Source organism: Haliaeetus albicilla, chromosome 1 (genome assembly GCF_947461875.1).
Source record: "Haliaeetus albicilla chromosome 1, bHalAlb1.1, whole genome shotgun sequence".
Classification (NCBI taxonomy): Eukaryota; Metazoa; Chordata; class Aves; order Accipitriformes; family Accipitridae; genus Haliaeetus; species Haliaeetus albicilla.
The window spans coordinates 56,459,388-56,479,270 of NC_091483.1; the positions used below are offsets into that span (position 1 = coordinate 56,459,388).

At 39.3% G+C, this 19,883-nt stretch overlaps 1 protein-coding gene across 3 annotated transcripts in view; it reads right to left on the bottom strand.

Moving 5' to 3' along the window:
• GABRB1 (gamma-aminobutyric acid type A receptor subunit beta1) overlaps positions 1–19,883 on the bottom strand; it is a 137,554-nt gene that overhangs the window by 53,644 nt on the left and 64,027 nt on the right. For all 3 annotated transcript variants that reach the window (XR_011325995.1, XR_011325987.1, XM_069790759.1), the window contains exon 4: positions 11,228–11,448. Coding sequence is in view for 1 of the 3 variants with exons in the window: in XM_069790759.1 (XP_069646860.1) it covers positions 11,228–11,448 (221 nt within the window). In the remaining 2 variants the exon portion in view is untranslated. The remainder of the gene's footprint in view (positions 1–11,227; positions 11,449–19,883) is intronic.

Here is a 19,883-nt window from a genome sequence, read left to right on the forward strand (position 1 = left end):
AAAACACACATTCTGTGGTATGTACCAAATGTATGCTGATATGAAGTGTACTACTTAAAGTATGTTAGCATATTGGGATTCAGCCAGATCTCTATTGTCATATGCCTGTATGTAGCATTATATAAAAGCATACACTAAATAATCTGTACTGCTAATGATACAGAGCAGCTCTATAAGTTAAATTGCAGCGGGTTTTAGAAAAGCTTTTGCCTTTTTTAAAAATAGAAGTGGTGTAATTGTATATGTCCATTTAGTGTTCCTTGCAAAGTATAAGCAGCAAGAAATGTGTTCAAAATCTAGTATTCCAGTGAAAAAGCAAATATTATAAAGTTATGCAAAGTTAAGCACTAACTTCCAGAGTGTGAAGATGACATTCGTGCTACCATAATGGTGCATATGCGAATGGCCACACTGATACAGTAGGAGTTACGTAGCTCACTTGTGAAAAGCTTGTGGGGATTTTCTTTCTGGTTGCTCAATTATAAGATATTTGTGCACCTAACACGTTATCAGGCATGAGCTTTTATGGTTTGTGAGAGGAGAAAGCTGAGATGGTAAATATACAAATGCTCCTTTCTCATCTGATATCTACCCCCTAAAAGCAAGTAAAGAAATACTTGTAAAAATTGCCTATGCTATTATTGGATGAAGTGATTCTTAGAGTGTATATAAATTTATTTGAAATTCTTCTTGATCAAAGGTACTTCAGTGTTATTCTCTGCCATTAAATTTATTTTTACTTAATTTCTGTCTCCCAATGTGTTTGAGGCAACTACAAATAATAGCGTTATTTATACACACTAGAGATGAGCTTTGGTGCAAATGGAGTTATTTTAAAAAATAAATAGTAAAAAAATTTAAAGACCATTATATTTAGAAGTGCAATTTTGATGCAGATTGGGTTGATAGTGGCTGAGTAATAATTCCAAAGTATTGGAAGACATTTGCACTTCTGATAGGAGAGAAAGGGAGGAGTTGCTCAGATTTAGTAGGCAGAACACAGTCTGTAAAATAGAGGATAAGAAAATTGTCCAAAACCAATTTATACCAAGACAGTAAGAAATGACGTGCTGCATAGAAAATTTGTAATCCATACTTTGCAGTGTCTTCTAGCTTTAAGATTAAACATTTGTTAATTGTTGTCTAATTATTTTTCTATTGTTCTTTGGATAGTATTAATGTGGTTAAATAGTATTTTAACAATATTAATATATTTAAATAGGTGACATGTAACTTTAGTAATCTGAGTTTGATCTAGGATCTGCTTGAATTAAGTGGTCTTTGAAAAAAGCCTAGTGGGCTTTGCTCTACAAAATGCTTATAATTCAGTTCTTCGAAGTGCTGTACTTGATAGCCACAATCAATTACAGCATCTAAAGCTTGTGTTTAAATTCAAGCCTGTGAAGCCAGTTGTTATGACCCCACCAGACTGCTTATGTACTTAACTACTGATTACAAGAGCCACTGCTCACATTTAAAGCTGAGTCCATGTTAAGGACTTGTGGTTATTGTGGGTTTTGTTCTGGGTTTGGGGGTTTTTTTGGGTTTTGTGTTTTTTTGTTTTTTTTTTTTAATACACTCTCTGTAGGAGTCATTCAACCTGAAGTGTTTCCCCACCTTCCCTAGGGTATTTTCACATCAAAAAATGCTATGTGAAAATTGAATAAAATTGAGTTGGTTGAAATTGCCGGAGAAGGCTCCAAATCAAATACAGGGAATTATTTGACAATTTAGTGGGAGCTTATGAATAGTTGCTCCCCCCAGAGCTGCGTGTTTCTGCCACATCTGCTGTTTACTGGGGGTCGGGGAAGAGGGGGAGTTGTTGCACATGCCACTGGAGGGATTTCGGTTTGCGTGCTGTCAGTGACGAGGAGAGCACCTCTTTTGGGGATGGGCAGCCGGTGGCTTCCCCCTGGCTGTTTGTGAGGCCGTTCGTGCTAAAGGACGACAGCAAGGCTGTCTCTGAGTTATGCCTGGGACCTCTTCCCCTGCCCTGGCAGCTGGAGAGGACCCTAGCTGTGTCTTCCTTTTTCTTACAGTTTTCAGCCTTCCATTTCCATTTGTGCTGTTTGTTAACTACCAATTTACCACTTCATTTTAATAAGCCTGCGGGCTCTGTTTTGGGCTTGGCACTGAATAAAACGTCAGTGTTTTGGAAGCAGTATTTTTAGTTTGCACATAGAAGCCCATAAGCAGTTGCAGGTTTTCTGGTTTACCTGCAGTAGTAAAGGTCTATGTAAATGAGGCCCTGTAAGTTTTAAGGGCTGTACTCACTTTTGTCTTGAATTTCCTCAGTTTTGGCTGTGTGTTTTCAGTTATAAATTACTACAATGATCTCAGTCTTAGGTATTCCTTATCAAACGATGTTAAAGAAATGATAAAACCCTGTGTTGATTGATATGTTATGTATAACGAACATGTAAGGAAAGTAGTAGTTAGACTGCATTTCACTGTATATATGGCATTACACAGACATAGCATAAAGGTTACAAATCCAACCAGTCTAGAGTGAGGAGGTGCCTGAGCTGAGGTTGTCTCTTCAATTTCCAGCCATGGCGTTAAGCAGTGAGGTACACTGCAGCCTCTGGGGACGGGTATAGAGCAATGTTGTACATAGAGTTTCCCACCAGTGCCCACCTAAACACTGGAGAACTAAAACAATGATGAATTGAGCTTCATGCAGCAGAATGGACTAAATGTGCTGGTCCCCCACTGATTTATCATCCTTATCATCCTGTAGCACTCTGTCCCTTCCAATCTTTGTACATTAAGCTGGGGAATAAGAAACCGCAGGCTGGGCATGAAGAGTCCTGGGAGGAGCTGGAGGAGGCAGGTTTGGGAAGAAGCATTCACACCGGGAGAGGGGAGTGCAGCTAAGCTGGTGGGGAATGTAAATGCAGGTTTCTACATCTAAGCTGAAGAAAAGTCTGGCTGGCCGTGAAAAAATGTTTCTGAAATGCAACAGGCCCAGTGGGGAAGTAGAGCTTTGTGCTGCTACTGCCGCGTTGCCTGCTGCTAGCAAGTTAGACGGCTGCAGGGGACAACCAGCCTGGGGAAGAGACAACTGTTAAAGTAAAAATAATCAAAAAGTGCTTTTTATTTGAACTAGAGTAATGCAGTGTTTTTTTTGGCATGAGCTTAGGAGTGGCGAGGTTACAGTTCCTTTATTCTTGCTGGTTTTTTTTGTTTGGTGTCTGAATATAATTACAGCTCTCTTTCTGTCTGAAGGACAAAGTGAGCAATTACAATTTCTGCAGGATTCTCTTATTCTGTTCCGTATTTTTTCTCCTCAACTAGAGCATATAACTGTTTTTCAGTTAGATTTGCTCATTCACTAAAAATGAGTGATGCTGAGAGTGTCTCATTCCCTGGCGCTCCTTCACCATTCTTCCATAGAGCTATGAGACAGACTATACCTATACTGCCTTCTTGTGCTTTCAGCAGCATTTAGATGAGCACATCCCTCAGCTTCTGTGTGAAAAATAGGCTATATCTTGGTATGCCGGTGCCTGGTTGAGTGCTACTGTGCTTCATGCAGTAAATTGCAGACTGTAGCTGTATTGAGATGATAAAATATATTTTATCTTTTTTCTCAGAGTGTATTATACAAACCAGTTTGCAATCTCTATCAAATTAACTGCAGTGTGTGAGAAGTGACCTGGGACTGTGTCAAATTAACCAGTTTTGCATGTGGCAAGAACAATCCTGAAAATGCATTTTAGCTTATGGCAACATCACATATTGGTGGTGCTGCAGCTCTCTGGCAAATACAGATGTTCTCCATTTTGACTTTATGAACATGCATGCTGGAGGAGTGTATTGGGTCTAACTGAGATGGAGTTAATTCTCCCCACAGCAGCCCTTGTAGTGCTGTGCTGTGCATTGGTAGCTAGAAAGGTGTTGATAGCACACCAGTGTTTTGGCTACTGCTGAGCAGTGCTGGCACAGCATCAAGGCTGGCTCTCCAACATTTTTGCCCTCCCCTCAATGGCAGGCTGGGGCTGAGCAAGATCTTGGGAGGAGACATAGCCGGGACAGCTGACCTAAACTAACCAAACAGATATTCCATACCATATGATGTCAGCTCAGATATAAAAGCTAAGTAAAGGGAGACGGAAGGGGGCATTTTTTGTCTTCTGGAGCAACCACTATGCATGCTGAAGCCCTGCTTCCCAGGAAGTGGCCAGACATTGCCTGCTGATGGGAAGTAGAGAATAACATCATTTGTTTTCCTTTGCTTTCGCGCACGACCTTTGCTTTCACTTTATTAAACTGTCCTTATCTTGACCCATGAGCCTTTTGTTATATTTTCTCTCCCCTGTCCAGCTGAGGAGGGGGGAGTGATAGAGTAGCTTTGGTGGGCACCTGGCGCCCAGCCAGGGTCAACCCACCACACTTTGGTGCTTTTTTCCTTCTGGTAACCGCCAGGGGTAAGGAGTAGCTCTTTCTCCTACACCTACTGAAGCCTGGTCAATAAATGCAACTGTATTTTGGCCATGCATGCTGTATTCTGTGTGTAGACTGTTGGTGCCAACTGCTTTTTCCCCATGGCTTTAGGCACTGGTCATCGCTTGCTCATCTCCTTGTACCAGCCATGCCATGCCCAAGGACTGGGTTATGGACTAGGAAGAGGAGGTGACAGCAGGATTGACAGAGGGGCACAGACAATTCAAACAGTCCACAAGCAGCGGGAGGGACAAAGAGGAAAATCCATCTGCCTCAGGATCAATTTGCCATGTCCTCTTCCTCTCCTTTTTGCTTCCGAGTTAAAAAAATGCTCCTAGCAGTGCATCCCCTGTGATTAGGGGCCATGCTGGCTGCCCATCAGGCACGTTTGCTTGCTTAAGGGTACTCTGTTGGAAAAAATTTTGCAGCAGGCCCAGTGTGACCTGCAGCAGGCTGAACTGGCATCCACAATGCACATGTGAACTGCCCCCCTCATCCCTACCCCTTCCTAATAGGTGTACGTTGGGGAATGTACTCATTTGCCCGTGAATCCTGAAAACTGACCCTCAGAGACTGAAATGTTTTGGGAGGTGGAAGAAATGACAAATATTTGATTGACTTATTTTTGCAAAGTTCTTGTATATCTTCAGGTTTCAAAAACATAAAGGAAGTCCTAAATTGGTTCTTGTGCGCCTTAATACCAGGTAACCATACAGGAAACACTAGGTAGGAGAAAGTAAAGCCTTCTGTGTCAGCTGTGATCTAATGTCTTGCTTTTCCTTGGATTCTTTACTCCAGCATAACACTTCTTTTTTTAAAGATGCCTGCTGCTAAATCTTTTGGCATTGCTACATGGAAGAAATAGCTTTTTGTATAATTTTTCAAAACTACTTTATCACCTGATAAAAGAATGCTTTATAAGTTGTTCTGTATTTTTCTGGAGAGTGAAATAAAAAGTAGCTTTTTATTTCAGTTAGAGGACATTGTTTTTTATCTTTTAGAATGACTGCAGTCTTTTTTTTTGGCTGGAGATGTTTAGTAACACAGGTGAGAACAATCTATTGAGTACCAGTGTAAGTAGGCTGCTTGTTGCCATGATGGGATGTCCTCAAAAGGACCCAATAATTGAATCTCTAATAAAATCTATGAAGGATTTGGAGGAAAACCAAAACGCCGAATCATGGCAATACAAAACCAATCCACAAAGCAGGGAAATATCACTCCACTAAAAGATGTAAGCTCCTGGCTAGCAAGTTTCTTTAGTAACACTCTCAGATGTGTCACCAAAATACAGACAGTCAAGACATTTACTTTGAATATTATATTTAAAAACAAAGCATTCTGCATTTAAATATAGCTTTTCTTGTATTCTACCTTTGGAGTATGCTAGATGAGCTTCTATGGATATTGCATGAATAAGTGGTTAGTAAATACAATGTTGTATGTGTCAGTTCACATTTGTGAATTCATTGGAGGTAGATGGATGTGTCTGACAGTGTTTACGTCACAGAAGACCTTCTTTGTGTAAGAAGTCATGAAGTAAGAAGTCTTTATGTTGAAGGCAAAGATCATCATTCTCCCTGTCCCCTTGCAGTTGTAGCAGTGCCTAGCAAAGTGGCATCCTCTGCTGCAGCAGTATAAAAATGTGCAGTCTCACTAAAACCAAAAGTTTTTGGTTCTCCAAGCCAGATCTTCGTGTCCTTGTCACAATATGCTCAGTCCCCCTGCCTTGAAATAAATGAAGACCTGCCCTAATGAAAGATGGGTTTGTGTCTGAACATCAGAAGGGAGGGAAATCTGTGTAAAGGTGTCACTGAAGGTAGGTTGTGCTTCTCAACAACTAATACTTTTAAAGGATATGCTGCTTTCACCACACGAGATGAAATTCTGCTGATGTTTATTTTGAGGCAATGTCATGATAACAGAACAGATGTCTTGGAAGCAACAAGATGTCATTGTTCTGCTACTGAAATGCTGAGAAGAATTAAGAGGTGGCATAAAAATACTAGGAAAGAATGATTTAAATCAGAACTTCCATTCTTAACATTGGGACATAAGAATTTAAATATGGTATTCAATACAATAAATTAATGATGTTTCCTTAAATATCTTAAAGACAGATTACATGTCTAGGATCTTACTCAGGAAAGGGGGAGAAAGGACAAGGAAAAAAAAAACCAACAGCATGTGTTGGTTTGAGAATCTAGAGCTTTGGGAGCGATTTCTAGAGAATCTTGCTTGAAAAGGCAATAAAAGGCATGAGAGACACTGCTGATATCAAAAGGGTTATAGATAATGGGATCTGATGACTTATTAAAAATGCAGAAAAAATAAAGAAGAATCCAGTATTCCACCAGCTGTACTGGGACCAGGCTAGAGCTGTCTCAGACACCAGCCTCAGTGCTGCAGGTTTGCACATTGACTCAAGGGGATTTTTTTTTCCTTAGGAAGCAGGTGGCTACATCACAGAAAATAATAATAGCTGCTGGTGGGAGTACTTGATGAAACTGAAGAATCATGCACTTCAGGTACATAATACTTAACAGTGACACTCAACTTCCCTAGCGTATTTGAAGTGGAATTCAGTGGAAATACTAATGTGGAGTTAAATACATTTATGTGTGTTTAGTTTCTTGGGTGATAGAATGAAAGACTTATTTGGTTAGTAATGTTACACGTTATTCACTACTATGAATAATTAACAGAGGTAGCATTTGCAGTAAGAGACATAACAGCAATGCACAATTTTAGGAGTATTCTGTGTCTGCACAAGTTTATTTGCACACATTGTTCTTTAAACTGTGGGGATATAACAGCTGAAAGTTACAGGAAAAAATAGCTAAAGAGACTCTTTTTCATCATAGAAATACTATAATGGAGACATACTGAAGTGATAATGCTTTGTTATATGATCTGAAACCAGTTCAGTGTATTCAGTGCATGTTTCCCTTGTTTATTCATCTGTAAAGCCAGATGATTAACCTTCTTTTATTTTTCCTCAACTCTGTTGAGACTGAACATTGCATCAATGCCAAACTGCCGAGTACATGGATGCAAGCAAAACAGGTTATTTAGAGCTGCTGTGATTGTTCCAATTCCTGTTTAAAGAAGCCAGTAAAATTTCATATCTGAGCCTGAAAAGAAACATTTAACTGTGGACTGAAAATAGAAAATTTGTGTAGGGAATAGGAGGCATGGGGGAAAGCAAGCATTTAAATCGTCTTTGAGAGATGGTTTAAGGCCCTGCCTCATTTGTTGGGAACTCAGACCCTGGTCTGTAGTGTATCTGGTGTTGTCTGTCTTGTTCAAGTCACGCCAGGCCAATGCTCTGTCTTCAGGAATGAAAGTGAAACTCTCAGGTCACAGGTCCTGTGTGAGAGGTTTGGTGATTGTCCTGGTTTCAGCTGGGATAGAGTCAATTTTCTTCCTAGTAGCTGGTGTACAGTGCTGTGTTTTGGATTTAGTGTGAGAATAATGCTGATTACACACTGATGTTTTAGTTGTTCCTAAGTAGTGCTTATCCTAGGTCAAGGATTTTTTATTTTCCTGTGCTCTGCCAGCAAGCAGGTGCATGAGAAGCTGGGAGGGAGCATGGCCAGGACAGCTGACCCAAACTAGCCAAAGGGATATTCCCTACCATAGAACATCACGGTCAGTATACAAACTGGGGGGCAGTTGGCCAGAAGGGGCAGATCGCTGCTCAGGCATCGGTCAGTGGGTGATGAGCAATTGCATTGTGCATCACTTGTCTTGGGTTTTATTTCTCTCTCTTTTTGTTTTCTTCCTTTTAATTACTATTATTATATTTTTATTTTATTTCAATTAATAAACTGTTCTTATCTCAACCCATGAGTTTTAATTTTTTTTTTATTGTCCTCCCCATCCCACGGGGGGAGGAGTGAGCGAGCTGCTGCATGGTGCTTAGTTACCAGCTGGGGCTAAGCCATGACAGTGATATTGTCTTCATGCTCTCTACTGCATAGAAGCTAAATGCAAGCTAATATGTTGCAAAATTTCTTCTCTACTCATGAGACTAAGATTGGAGCTGTGTTCATATTTCTAACGGGCAATGCTGAATTTTACCTAAGAACATTTTCTGCAGTGTATTCACTTGTTTTACTACTTATGAGGCATATGTGTCATCTGGTATATGAAGAAATTGCTGCTTGTATGATCTAAAGATAATCTATAGGCTGACAGAAGCATATTTATTACCATGAGGGAAGTGACCACTAATAGGTGCAAACTTAGTGCAATAATTGCCATCTGTTGTATGAAACCTGTTTCAATGTCTCTTAACTTCATTCTTTCTTCTGCTCATTTGTTATCTTTGTCTTTGATCAGATCTTTCTTGTGGGATGGGGACACTGCATGTGTTTTCACTGGCAGCTGGCAGACCAAAGTCTGCTCACTAGATGTGTCTAAACAGCTGCCTTGTCCTTGGAGAAAACATGGCACATGTGAAAAAAAAACCTGACAGCTGAGCATCTCTCCCTGCACGTGGTTGGTGATGACAACGCTGTTGGTGGATATGGGCACGTCTGGCAATACTTGGCCCTGCTGCACCCTGAGCCCCTGCTGCCTTCGCTGGGGTGAGAAGATGGAGAAGCCCAGAAACCTGGGAGACCCCCAGGTCGCCCCTGTGCCAGCGCACCTTAAGGGCTGAGGCAGGGGTGAGGGAGGAGAAGGGAATCATGCAGTGCTAGACTGCAAGTGTGTGGAATGTAGATTGCCCTTTATATTAGTGTGGGGGTTTTTCTGTTTATTTGGGTTTTGGTTTTGTTTGGTTTTCCTACTGAGAGCAGTGAAGTATTGGGTGGGGTATTACGTTGCAGAGCTGCTGCTTAACCATTCAAATGCGAATGATTATCTAATTATATGAGCTAGCAATGTCGTTATGTGAAGGTGACCATCTTTGCTGTTGCTCTGGAGGTTTGCCTGACCACCTCTGAGAGGGAGACCACAGACATTATGCTCGGGCAAGGCCACAGCTTCTTGGCCAGGCTGGTGCTTTGTGGGTGAAGCACGTGAGAGGACTTGCAGCAGGTTCACCAGGTGTCACAGCTTCTTTTGCTATCTCTGCAGAAGACAGTTATCGATATCAGACGTATGGTGTGTGTGTGGAAGCACGTGCATGGCATATATTTTTCTGAGTGTAGTTTATATTGTATACAACTGCATGTGAGGGACTACTCAGCTCTAATGCACATTCTTGCCACTGTCCAAAACCTGGAATGTAAATAAATTTAGTTCCTTGCCTTAAGAAAGGAGTATTTTGAAAAGTTCTCGGGCCAAAAAGTCCTCTAATCATAACTGCCCTGCTAAGCTGATTTTCAGGAGTCAGTTTGATTGAAAGGAACTATAGGAGGTCTGAAGGCAATGGGAAAGATGTATTTTTCAAATGCTCTGTTTAGCAGATGATAGACAGCCTGTATTCTATCAGCTATTTCCTCATCGGTTCCTTGTTTTCTTTTTCACAACTGAAGTAGCAGTTTTTCTGTACCAGAACAGATCTGGCTGTACCAAAGTGCCTGTGTGGTTGTTGGTAGCAACTAATGCACTGCCTGTGAATCTGACAAGTTCAAAAGAAAACTTACAATGAACCAAAATGATTATTTTTTTAATGATTTTTTTGTTTCTTGTGAAGCTTGAATTGATGGTTTGGAAGGCTTTCTCTGAGTGCATGGGTAGTATTGTGTTTTAAAAGGTTATGTTTTTATAAGCTGAGGTCACTTCAAACTTTTATTTTCAGTAAGCTCTAAGTTATCTTTCCCCAAATATTATTTTCATTTTGAATTGCTGCAGCAGTTTGGGGTTTTTGTTTTGCTTTTTCTTGTTGTTGTTTTTTTCCAATCCTATCTTGGGTACAATTTTGAGGTATTTCAGCTAGGCTTTGTGTTGTGACTTTTTTCTGAGTAACTGAAGTATGCTTTCAGGTTTATATTCTCCGGACATTATTTTCACTGTTGGACGATAACCGTGATCAAAGGTTGTTTCAGGCAGGCAACGTTTGTTGGTTTTGTTGGTTTTTTTTTGTTTTTTTTTTTTTCCAAGCAAAGCTACCTTAACTTTAAAAATAATGCAAAGCCTACTCAGGCCCTGTAGGAATCTCAACATAACAAGTAATTTGGTTTAGTTTTAATTTTACATTTGTGTACCTTATCATTAGATTGTGCCTGTTCAGATTTTAGAATATATTTTTATCTACAGGGGGGTATATAGGTTGCACTGTATGAAGAAGCAGTTGTGGTGTGAAGAGGCAGTGATAAACCAAGGCAGATTAAAGAAAACCTGTACTCGGACATCTAGATAATCTTTAAATAATTCATGTAAATTTACAAATGTCATCATCTTTATTCCCTACCAAATGTTGGTCATGTTTCTTTAGATGACTCCCAATTTCATATTTTACATTGTTCTAAAGAACTGCTGGAGAAATTTCAGAAGGAATGAAGTGTTTGTCTAAGCTGTGATTGATTACTGGGTGAGAACCATAATAAAGAACTCATCAGTAGCGTTAACATGCTCAGAAGAGCTGAAAGAAATGGAGGCATTAGGCTTTGTTAGTTATGGCTATAGCTATTAAAGGTAGTTTTGATGCCCTGCAGAACATTCTCGGGTATATTGTGGTGGTCTAGATGGAGTATTTGCTGACTCACAAAGTTGCCCTGAGAAACCATGAAAAAGGAGAGGAGAGCAGCATTAGTACTACCTGCGCTTACCAATCACAACTTGCATTCTGCTAGGACGGCCATATAGCTGATTAAAAAACCCCACGTACCGTAGGCCATAAAGGACTGTCCCATCTGGATGGAGTCGAATCATTCGATTTTTCACTGTCACCCCATGGACAAATGATTTCTTGTCATTTTGGAAATACGTGTCCGGCACCCAGAGCTGGTCAGCCACTCTGTTGTCCAGAGTTAGGTTCAAAGGTATTCCAGAATAAGAGAGCCTCTTATCCCTCCAGGACTGCTGGAAGTACATGGTCAGGGTGTAGTCCTAGGGAAGAAATAAGAAGGGCTTTTTGTATTTTGCATATTGATTAACTTAACAGAAGTTTATTTTTAGATAACTCTCAGCAACTGAGTATCAGTAGCAATAGGAAGTTTATGGATCGTTAAAATGTCGTTGTCATTAACAATGATCCTAAGTCTTGGCCTGTTTGTGTTTCTGTTGAATTTCACACTACTCGCCAATGTCAGTGACTGCCACAGGCTTTCAAAACCTCTTGAGCCAGAAGGAATACATGGTACATTTGGGTCTCCAGTCTGTGGATCACATTTGCACGTTTTTTGATAGGTTTTTTTGGTTAGAGTTTTTGTTTGTTGGTTTTTTTTTTTTTTAAATGTGAAAAGGGCACAGTTTAGCTGACCTCAGCTAAATAGCATTGCATACCATTGAGGACACTCTTCTGATATTTGCTCCCTTCATCCTGATAGATTCCCCCCACAATCCAGAAAGGCCAGCAGTCCCTAGACCTCCTGAGAGAGAGCAAATATGACCTCAAAACGTACAATGGACAACTTCCCATTCTGTGGCTGCTGGAGTTGCCAGATGTAACGGCCTTAGCTGGGCACATCTTGCCTCAGCCTGGGGAATGTGGTGCTTTCTGTCCTTGGCAATCAGATATTACTGCATAGAAAATGAACATCTTCTCTTGACTATCATGTTGTAACTTAGGTGAAATACCATTTATACAATCTTTCAGCTTTTACTTAGTCTGAAAAGAACTTGTTCTAAAAGGCTCTTCACCTGATTTACTCTCTTATGTCTGTCTTTCTGGAAATTTGGTGATTTTAAAGGTAGTCAATTTTTTTAAAGTAGAAAAGCCCATGTACTTTGTAGTTCATGGAGTTCTTAAATGATGACTGGAACAGCAGCATGTGGACTATTAGTTTTCTATTCCTCATCTCCTCCCCCAGCTCCCTTTTCAAGTGGCAGGTCATTTTGTCACATATTTTTACGGTAGAAGTGCAGGAAAATTATAGAAATTATTGAAAAAATTGGTCAGAGGTAAGATTTTCTTTTATGTGAGGGAAAGCCCTACCTCTGTCATCCTCAGAAATCCTAGCCTGGACTTTTTGAAGAAATAGCATAAAAGCTGTCTGTGATTTGTGCTCTCCATTTTCAGTGGCTTCTTAAGACTGTATCATTGCCATGAAATCAAAGCAGATGTCACCTTTCAAAAAGACTTTCTGCCTGAAATGTTGCATCTAGCAGAGCTATAAACTATAGACTTATCAGTAAAAGAAGTTAATGCAAATACTGTTCTTGCTTGCCCTGGGCCTGTAGTAGTTGTTTTGTATGGAGGAAACGTCATGACTTGATGATCAGTGGTCATATACAATTGGACAACTACATCCATTCTGAGCACTGATTTGCAAGGATTTCATGGATATGCCCTTTTCTAGGCCTGCAAGATGATGGGTACCCATGACAGAGCCAAGAGGTGGTATGCTGAAGGCATGTTTTTTTTCTTGGTCCAGGTAACTAGGAGGCGGTCAGGACAGCTGCTTTTGCTTTTCAGACCACGCTGGTCAAGCCAGGAACTACAAAGTAATGCAGTGGGGTGTATGCTGTGTTCTGCTAAATAGGTGATTTACAATTTAAATAGTGGTATGAGAAGCATGAACCCCAAGGAGGCAAGTTTTTGAATGTACAATTTGAATAAAGTTGGGTTAGAAGCAGACACTTAAAGAGAAGTTAAATCACTGTCCTTTGTTCCTCTTATGCACATATAGACCCATAGACCAAATCAGAATTGGGCAAGAAAGACCAAAAAGAAAAACCAAACCCCAAACTATTCTGGTGCAGTTTTCATATGTTGTATCTGTCTTCTAGCCTGTCCTATTTCAAGCAACTTTAGGTAGAAAAGCTTTCATACATGGCTGACGCAAGTTAAATCCTCAGTGCTTCACTTGGTGTCTGCTACATCTTCTGCCTGATTCAGCTGAGCCTATGCAGTCTGCAGCACAGATGGAATAGAAATTCCAATTATACATAATTATCTTTTTTCCTTTCTGCTTGCCTTTATATTTTCACTAGGTCTCACAGCTGCTTTTGTAGAACTGTCATGCTGTCCTGGAAAACTAACAATTGAGAGTGGTGCCTATGTGATGGTTCTCAAAGCTCAACGAAGAGAGAAATATAGCCAAGATAAGCTACAAGAAATCTTTAAAGGATGTGATCAAGGTGGGGGAGGGGGGGGAGAATAAAAAAAATTCTGTCTCTTGGCTATGGCTACTAGAAGAAAATAAGTTGCTATTTTTAGCATCATAGTCTGCTTTAGAAATTTTATTTCATCCAGCTGTACTATATACAGAATACTGCTGTTGGTAACACTATGGTAGAGAAGAGTGATCCTTTGCCCTGAAATTGTGCTATACTATGTAGAAGTATGTGGCAAGCCAACAAGTGTTAATGGGGAGAAAAAAAAGTTTCATACTAAAGGAATCTCAGTGTTTCTTAACTCAGAATTATCTATTTTTTTCCATACCTATTCGATATTTTTGAGAAGAAAATGAAGAGTTGTATATCATGATTGTGAAAGTCCCTGTTGCAGTCAGGTCTTGTTTTAAAAAGCATAGTTAAAGGTTATGTTAACAAAAAGCAAATGATATCTGAGCTATAATAACCCAAATTATATAGTTATGCATTTTCTATTTTTTTAATGGAATACAGGCTTACCTTCCTCATACTTCATCAGTGAAGAATGAAATCCCAGCAAACCACATGGCTAGCTGCCTCTTGGAGGTCTTTGTATTCTTTTTTGTATTTTACAGTGCTGTGAGTGAAGTGAGGATTTAATGACTACTTGCCTTCTAACATGTAAATTTTGCTGGGAATTTTGTGGTTTCAAGGTCTAAAGTGTGTGAATAATTTCTGAATCTTTCATATCTATAGTGGTAATTGGCTGTAGAATTGGTTTCGCTTTTTCGGACAGCTTCCCAAGATCTCAAGCATCAGTCTAGATATGAAAATAAATCGGACTATATTTAACTTTTGTATTTAAGAATTTCTAATTATGAGTTAAAAGAGCAAGGCCCAATGTAAAATTAAAAAAGAGAATCTATTTCTGCAGATAACTGTTCTTTTAAATGATTTGTTTTAAAAAATATTTTTTTAGAAGCACATTGAATATTTTTTGCCTAACTGTACTTCCTATAATAAAATAAAAAATCTGTAATGCTGCTGAAAAATCATGATATTTCTGTAGATTTAATTGAGCTGTCTATGCTTTCCACAAGTGCCACCCTGCTTTTCCAGGGCATAGTCAACCTTCCTAGTGGTAAATGTCTGAGCACCAATGACAAATTTGTGTTGATGTGTATTGATTTTTTTTTTTTGTGATGAATTCTGATTTGTTAGAATGAGATGGGCTTTTTTCCTTTCTTAGTAATTGTGCAAATTCCTTATTTCTTTGTATCAAACTGGAAATGTGTGAGTGTGTATAGATGTGTACTATAACATATAAGCCAATCTGTGTATCAAAGAGTGTTTTAATAAGGTGCATTATGTTGCCAAGGCAAATACTTACACGCTAGTCCTAAGTAAGAGAGATTCTGTGAAATTGTGAGTAAGAAAACTCAGCCTGTTTTACTCAAAATGGCAAATTATTTCTTAATCTGAATTTAAGCAGCCTCATAAATAAATATTGGCACCAAGCTTCACAGTTCACTTGGGTAATATGAATTTCTTGTACTAAAGAAAATGAATGGACCATTGATGCATATTGTACTTGAAGTTAGAAGAACAATTTATAGTTCCAGTAAGTAATAGACTGGAGAGTTCCCATACAATGCTAAGTTTCCTTTTTATTTCTATTTTTTTAGTTCCCTAATCTTTTTTTGTGCAATATGTATAGATGATGTAAGGGAAATAATGGAATTTTTCTTTCCTGATAAACCTTTGTGGCTCTCTGAAACCAGTAGAGATGCATTAAAATAGCTAGATAATTTGGACTTGCTGGTAACTTCCACTGTATGGTTTACCAGTTCAGCACAGCAGAATAGAATGTGGAACACATTTTTATATTATAACCTAACCTTCTGGGAGACACAGAACTGGTACTTCACCATGCTTATCAGTTGAATTATGGACTCTGGTGGAATAAAAGATGAGTTTACATGTCTGCTGTACTGGCAGTTGCTTTGTCTTTCACAGATTCCAGACATGCATGTTTTAAGGGGAAAATAGGGAATCTTTTAATTTGCAATGTTCAGCTTTGTAATCTAAAAGACCTTTTGTGTTTCTTCCTCTTTCCAAGGCGGCCTCAATCTAAGTTTTGTTATCATTTCACATATTGAAAAACAGCTTAGCACATTGTGATATATTTAAGTAATAACCAAATATCAAAGCACACTCTAAAAGTCTTACCAGCTAAAAATTAACAATATGGATGCGGTTGTTAGCAAAAGTTAGTAAATGGAAGAATATTTTGTGAATATTTAGCTGTTCTAGGTCAATTCAATATCAAATGTTAGATCTCCAGATGAATCTGCACATGAAGGCATTGATATGTCATACTTTTAATAGATAAAAGTGTATATTGATAATTGTGGGATGCATACTGTACACCCAAACAGTCTTAAATTTAAATTATATCCTTGGAAACCATCCAATAATCAAATATCTGGCAGCATCACAGAAAATGAGATGCAATGCAATTCAAATATAGTATAAATTAATCAAGACAAACATAACTGAAACTGCAATTTAAAATTAAATATGGAGTGATGATCAGAATACTAATATTTACTGCTATAAGGCCATAAATGTAGAACAGCACTATATGTAAATCCTGCTGTGACTGCAAGCTGTTATTGGGAAGATTATTTTCCATGTTTATCTGATATTAACAAGGATGGGAAGGGGAGAGTTTTGAGACAATGGTAAGTGCTGAATTTGCAAACTGTGAAAAAGCATACTCATTCATATGCTGTAAACATGCTAATACATCAGAAGAAGCCGTTAGTGTTTGTTTAGCAACAGTTAGCTGTCCTATCTTGAAACTCCTAGGGAAGATCTATACCCTCATCTGCAAAAGAGCTATTTTAAGATAAGAGAATGCAAATGGTGATGTGTTTTTTTGCGTGTGGATTGGGTTTTTTTTGGTGTGTTTTGTGTTGGTGTTTTTTTTTTTCCTTGTTTGTGTGGTTTGGTTTATTTTTAAATCCTGTATAATTTCCCACATATACTTGGTGCTCAATTCCAGATACTGCACAGAAATTAGGGGAAAACATTTTAACTGAAATGATGGAGGAAGAAACTACTGGTTCTACTCATGCTCTTCTCTAAAAAAAGTCAGGGCAGCTACATCTCTTTATTAAGTCTGCAGTCCAGCCAAGCAAGGAAGCCAGGGAGTTATGGATGTGCACACTAGTGGATAAATTGTATTTGCCTTCCTTTCTAAGGACATAGTTCAGTGTTCCTTTTGGTTTTGTTTTCAATGAAGACTGATGCAGCATATGTTATCCAGTTCCCCATTTCTGTCCAAAGTAGCGGGAGGAGGAGGGGAAGGAGCATGTACTCAAATTATTCAGTGCACTGGCCTGGTTCACAGGAGGCTGTGGTTCTTGTGAACTACACTTCTGTCAGGGGAAACAAGATAGGAAGCTCTGACTCCAGAACAATAGAATAAAAGCCTTCTATTTTCCTGAGAGAAGCTGTTTGGCTCTTTTAACAAGATCAGAATTTTCCCACAGCAAGCTTCAGTTTTGCAGAAATCACATTTTCTGTCAAAAAACTGCAAATAATTTGTAAATGCGAGATTTCTGCAAGAGAAAAAGTTGTGCAAGGCATTGTTACTTTGTTTGATCCAGTTGGTAGCTCTAGTTGCTAGCGAAGTGCCTTGCATTTTTGTTTTTCAGATGTGCTGACAGTTCTCCAGAGAAATGTTTCATAAACCTTGTTGGCATTTATAACTTCACAATTAAATTAAGTATGTGGCATCACAGTTGTGTCTTACAGAAAGAAGCAGAGATCTGGCAGGAGTCCGCATAGCTGTAATGATGATGCTCTTTATTGCTCAAAGCACAGCCAGGAACAAGATTAGACTCATTATAAGAGTAGCATGGAGGAAATGAAGGCGCTCATCATTACTGTATCGGGATCCAATATTACTCTTTGCAGTCAAGGCAGAAGTCCCCTTAACTGTGATGGGATTAGAATTACATCCAATGTCTTCAATCACTACTGAAAAAGCAAACCAGAAGGCAAAACATTTCTCAGTTATAACAGCAGACTATGTATTTTGTTGCATTTTGTTCAGCATTTTAGTAATAATATTTAACAGGAGTATTTACTACTGCTTCTGGCATTTAAATGGGTTTTTATGATAGTTGTGTTCCATTGGCTTGGCGTTATTTAACATAGAGGAGGGTAAAATCCCAATTTTATCTTCCGTGTTCTTCGTCTCTCGGGGAGAAGAAGAGTAAGGACTTCTGTACTTTGGATCAATATCCCATTGCCTTGCCCTCTGCTTTTTTCCCCTCTTATTTGAGCTTTGCTAACCTGGGAGGCCTGAATGTGCCACTTCTTCTTTGTATAGGAAGAAAACAGATGATGTTACTAAATACCAATCTGGATTGCTTTGATTAGGAGTGGACTCGGCTAAAATTAGCAGGAAAATAAGGTATCAGGTAAGGTAGGCTTACAGGTGCGTTGTTGTTATCCTCACTGCATGCTGGAAGGTCCTGTAAGAAAGCTTGAAAACCACTATAGCATTCCCAGCTGCACTTCAGGCTTCCAGTTCTACTTCAAGCTTCCAGCCACATAACCCACTATCTGGGGTAGCAATGAGATACACCAGTATAACATTGCTCACAGAGCAATTTGATACTATGTCTGTGTCAGCAATTAGCATAGTCACTTAAGACTCGGAACATGTCCATGGTATGATTTGTATTCCCTGAAAGATCAATGAACTGCTTCTAGTACCTGTAGGAAACAAGTAATGATATCTATTCCCGTGCTATTCTATTTTGCTTTTTAAGCTGGTAATCTTTTCTATATAGAGGGTAGTACTGCCATAAAGATGCTTGAGGGGAGGGGTGGAGAACAGGAAAAATACGGCACAGGAGATATATGTGCTTAAGTAAGGTGGCATTGTAATGAATGCTGGAGTAAACAAATACAAGTGTACTGGCATATAGAGTAACTGTATTCAGTGTGTGCATGTATTTTTACAGGCAGCAAATAAGTGTCCTTTATATTTTGGCTCCACTGAGAGCACCTGGGGTTGAATAAAGAACAACTGAAGGGAAAACAAAAGAACAGAAGAACTTCTTACTGGCAAGTAGCCCACAGACCAATGTATGCTAATCCATGTCTAGATACATATATTAAGAGCAAATGTAGACAGCAATGAGACACAAACACATTTTCTCTTAGACATTTCTCTCAGTGAGGCAGCTGAAAGCAAGATTTTGTGCAAATCAACCCCAACCAAACCCAACTTGTCCAGGTGGTCCATACCTGTCTGTCTGTATGTGAGGACTCCAGTTAGTGTTCAAATCCAGGTATTAACAACTACAGTGCAAAGATGTTCTAGGAAATATACGCTGCTTTGTGCTGAAGTTGAGAATGTTCTAGGATTCTTCTCCTGTGAGTTGTGCAAAAACTTGTCTGTTCATGTGCAGGTATGAAAGAGAATGGTGGGATAACGTTTGAGGACTGTGACATTGTGCCCAAGTAGTGCTGTCCTCCTCCTCTCTGCAAAGCAAGTGGAGCAAGTGCTCCAAGGAAAAGAAATTTCAAGCTTTATCTTATGTTCCAAAACATGTCAGCCAGCTTGGACTGGAAGCACTAATACACAGGAGTGGGACTGGGCATTTGGGAGGAAACTGTACTTCCCAGGTTCTTGTGTGGACTATGTGGAGATGGCTCCTTACTGACCGGAGGACTGAATCCTAATGAGGTAGGCACAGATTGGCTCTGAGGGTCTACAACATGGAATGTGATGTGAGGAGTAAAGCAAACCAAGAAAAAGATATGTTGGAAGGATGCAGCACTTTAAAGTTCCTGTAAAGGCAAAACATTGTGGAAGAGTGGAGAATTAATTAAACCACACTTCCCTTGCTACCTATAAGCAAGATAATTGAAAAGCAGCCTCTTTTTCTAACAATAGTTGTTTCTGAAGCACTTGATTTCTTTTTTTTTTTTCTTTGTAATTTCCAGCTAGCTCAGCAGGGGTAAACTATGAGACCATCATGAAGTGCACTGAATGTCTAAGGAGGATGACATAGTGCAAAGAAGAATTCCTCATGGTGTCAGTGCACAGTGCTGCAGGCGAAGCTGAACTGATTGCTAGCTTAGGAGCAGATGGGAGAGGTTTGCTGAATTTTGTCTTGAACGCTATTGTGTAAGTGATGATAGTACCAGAAATCTTATAAGCGCTGGACAGAAAGTTGAAGAGAACACAAGCACAAGAAGGT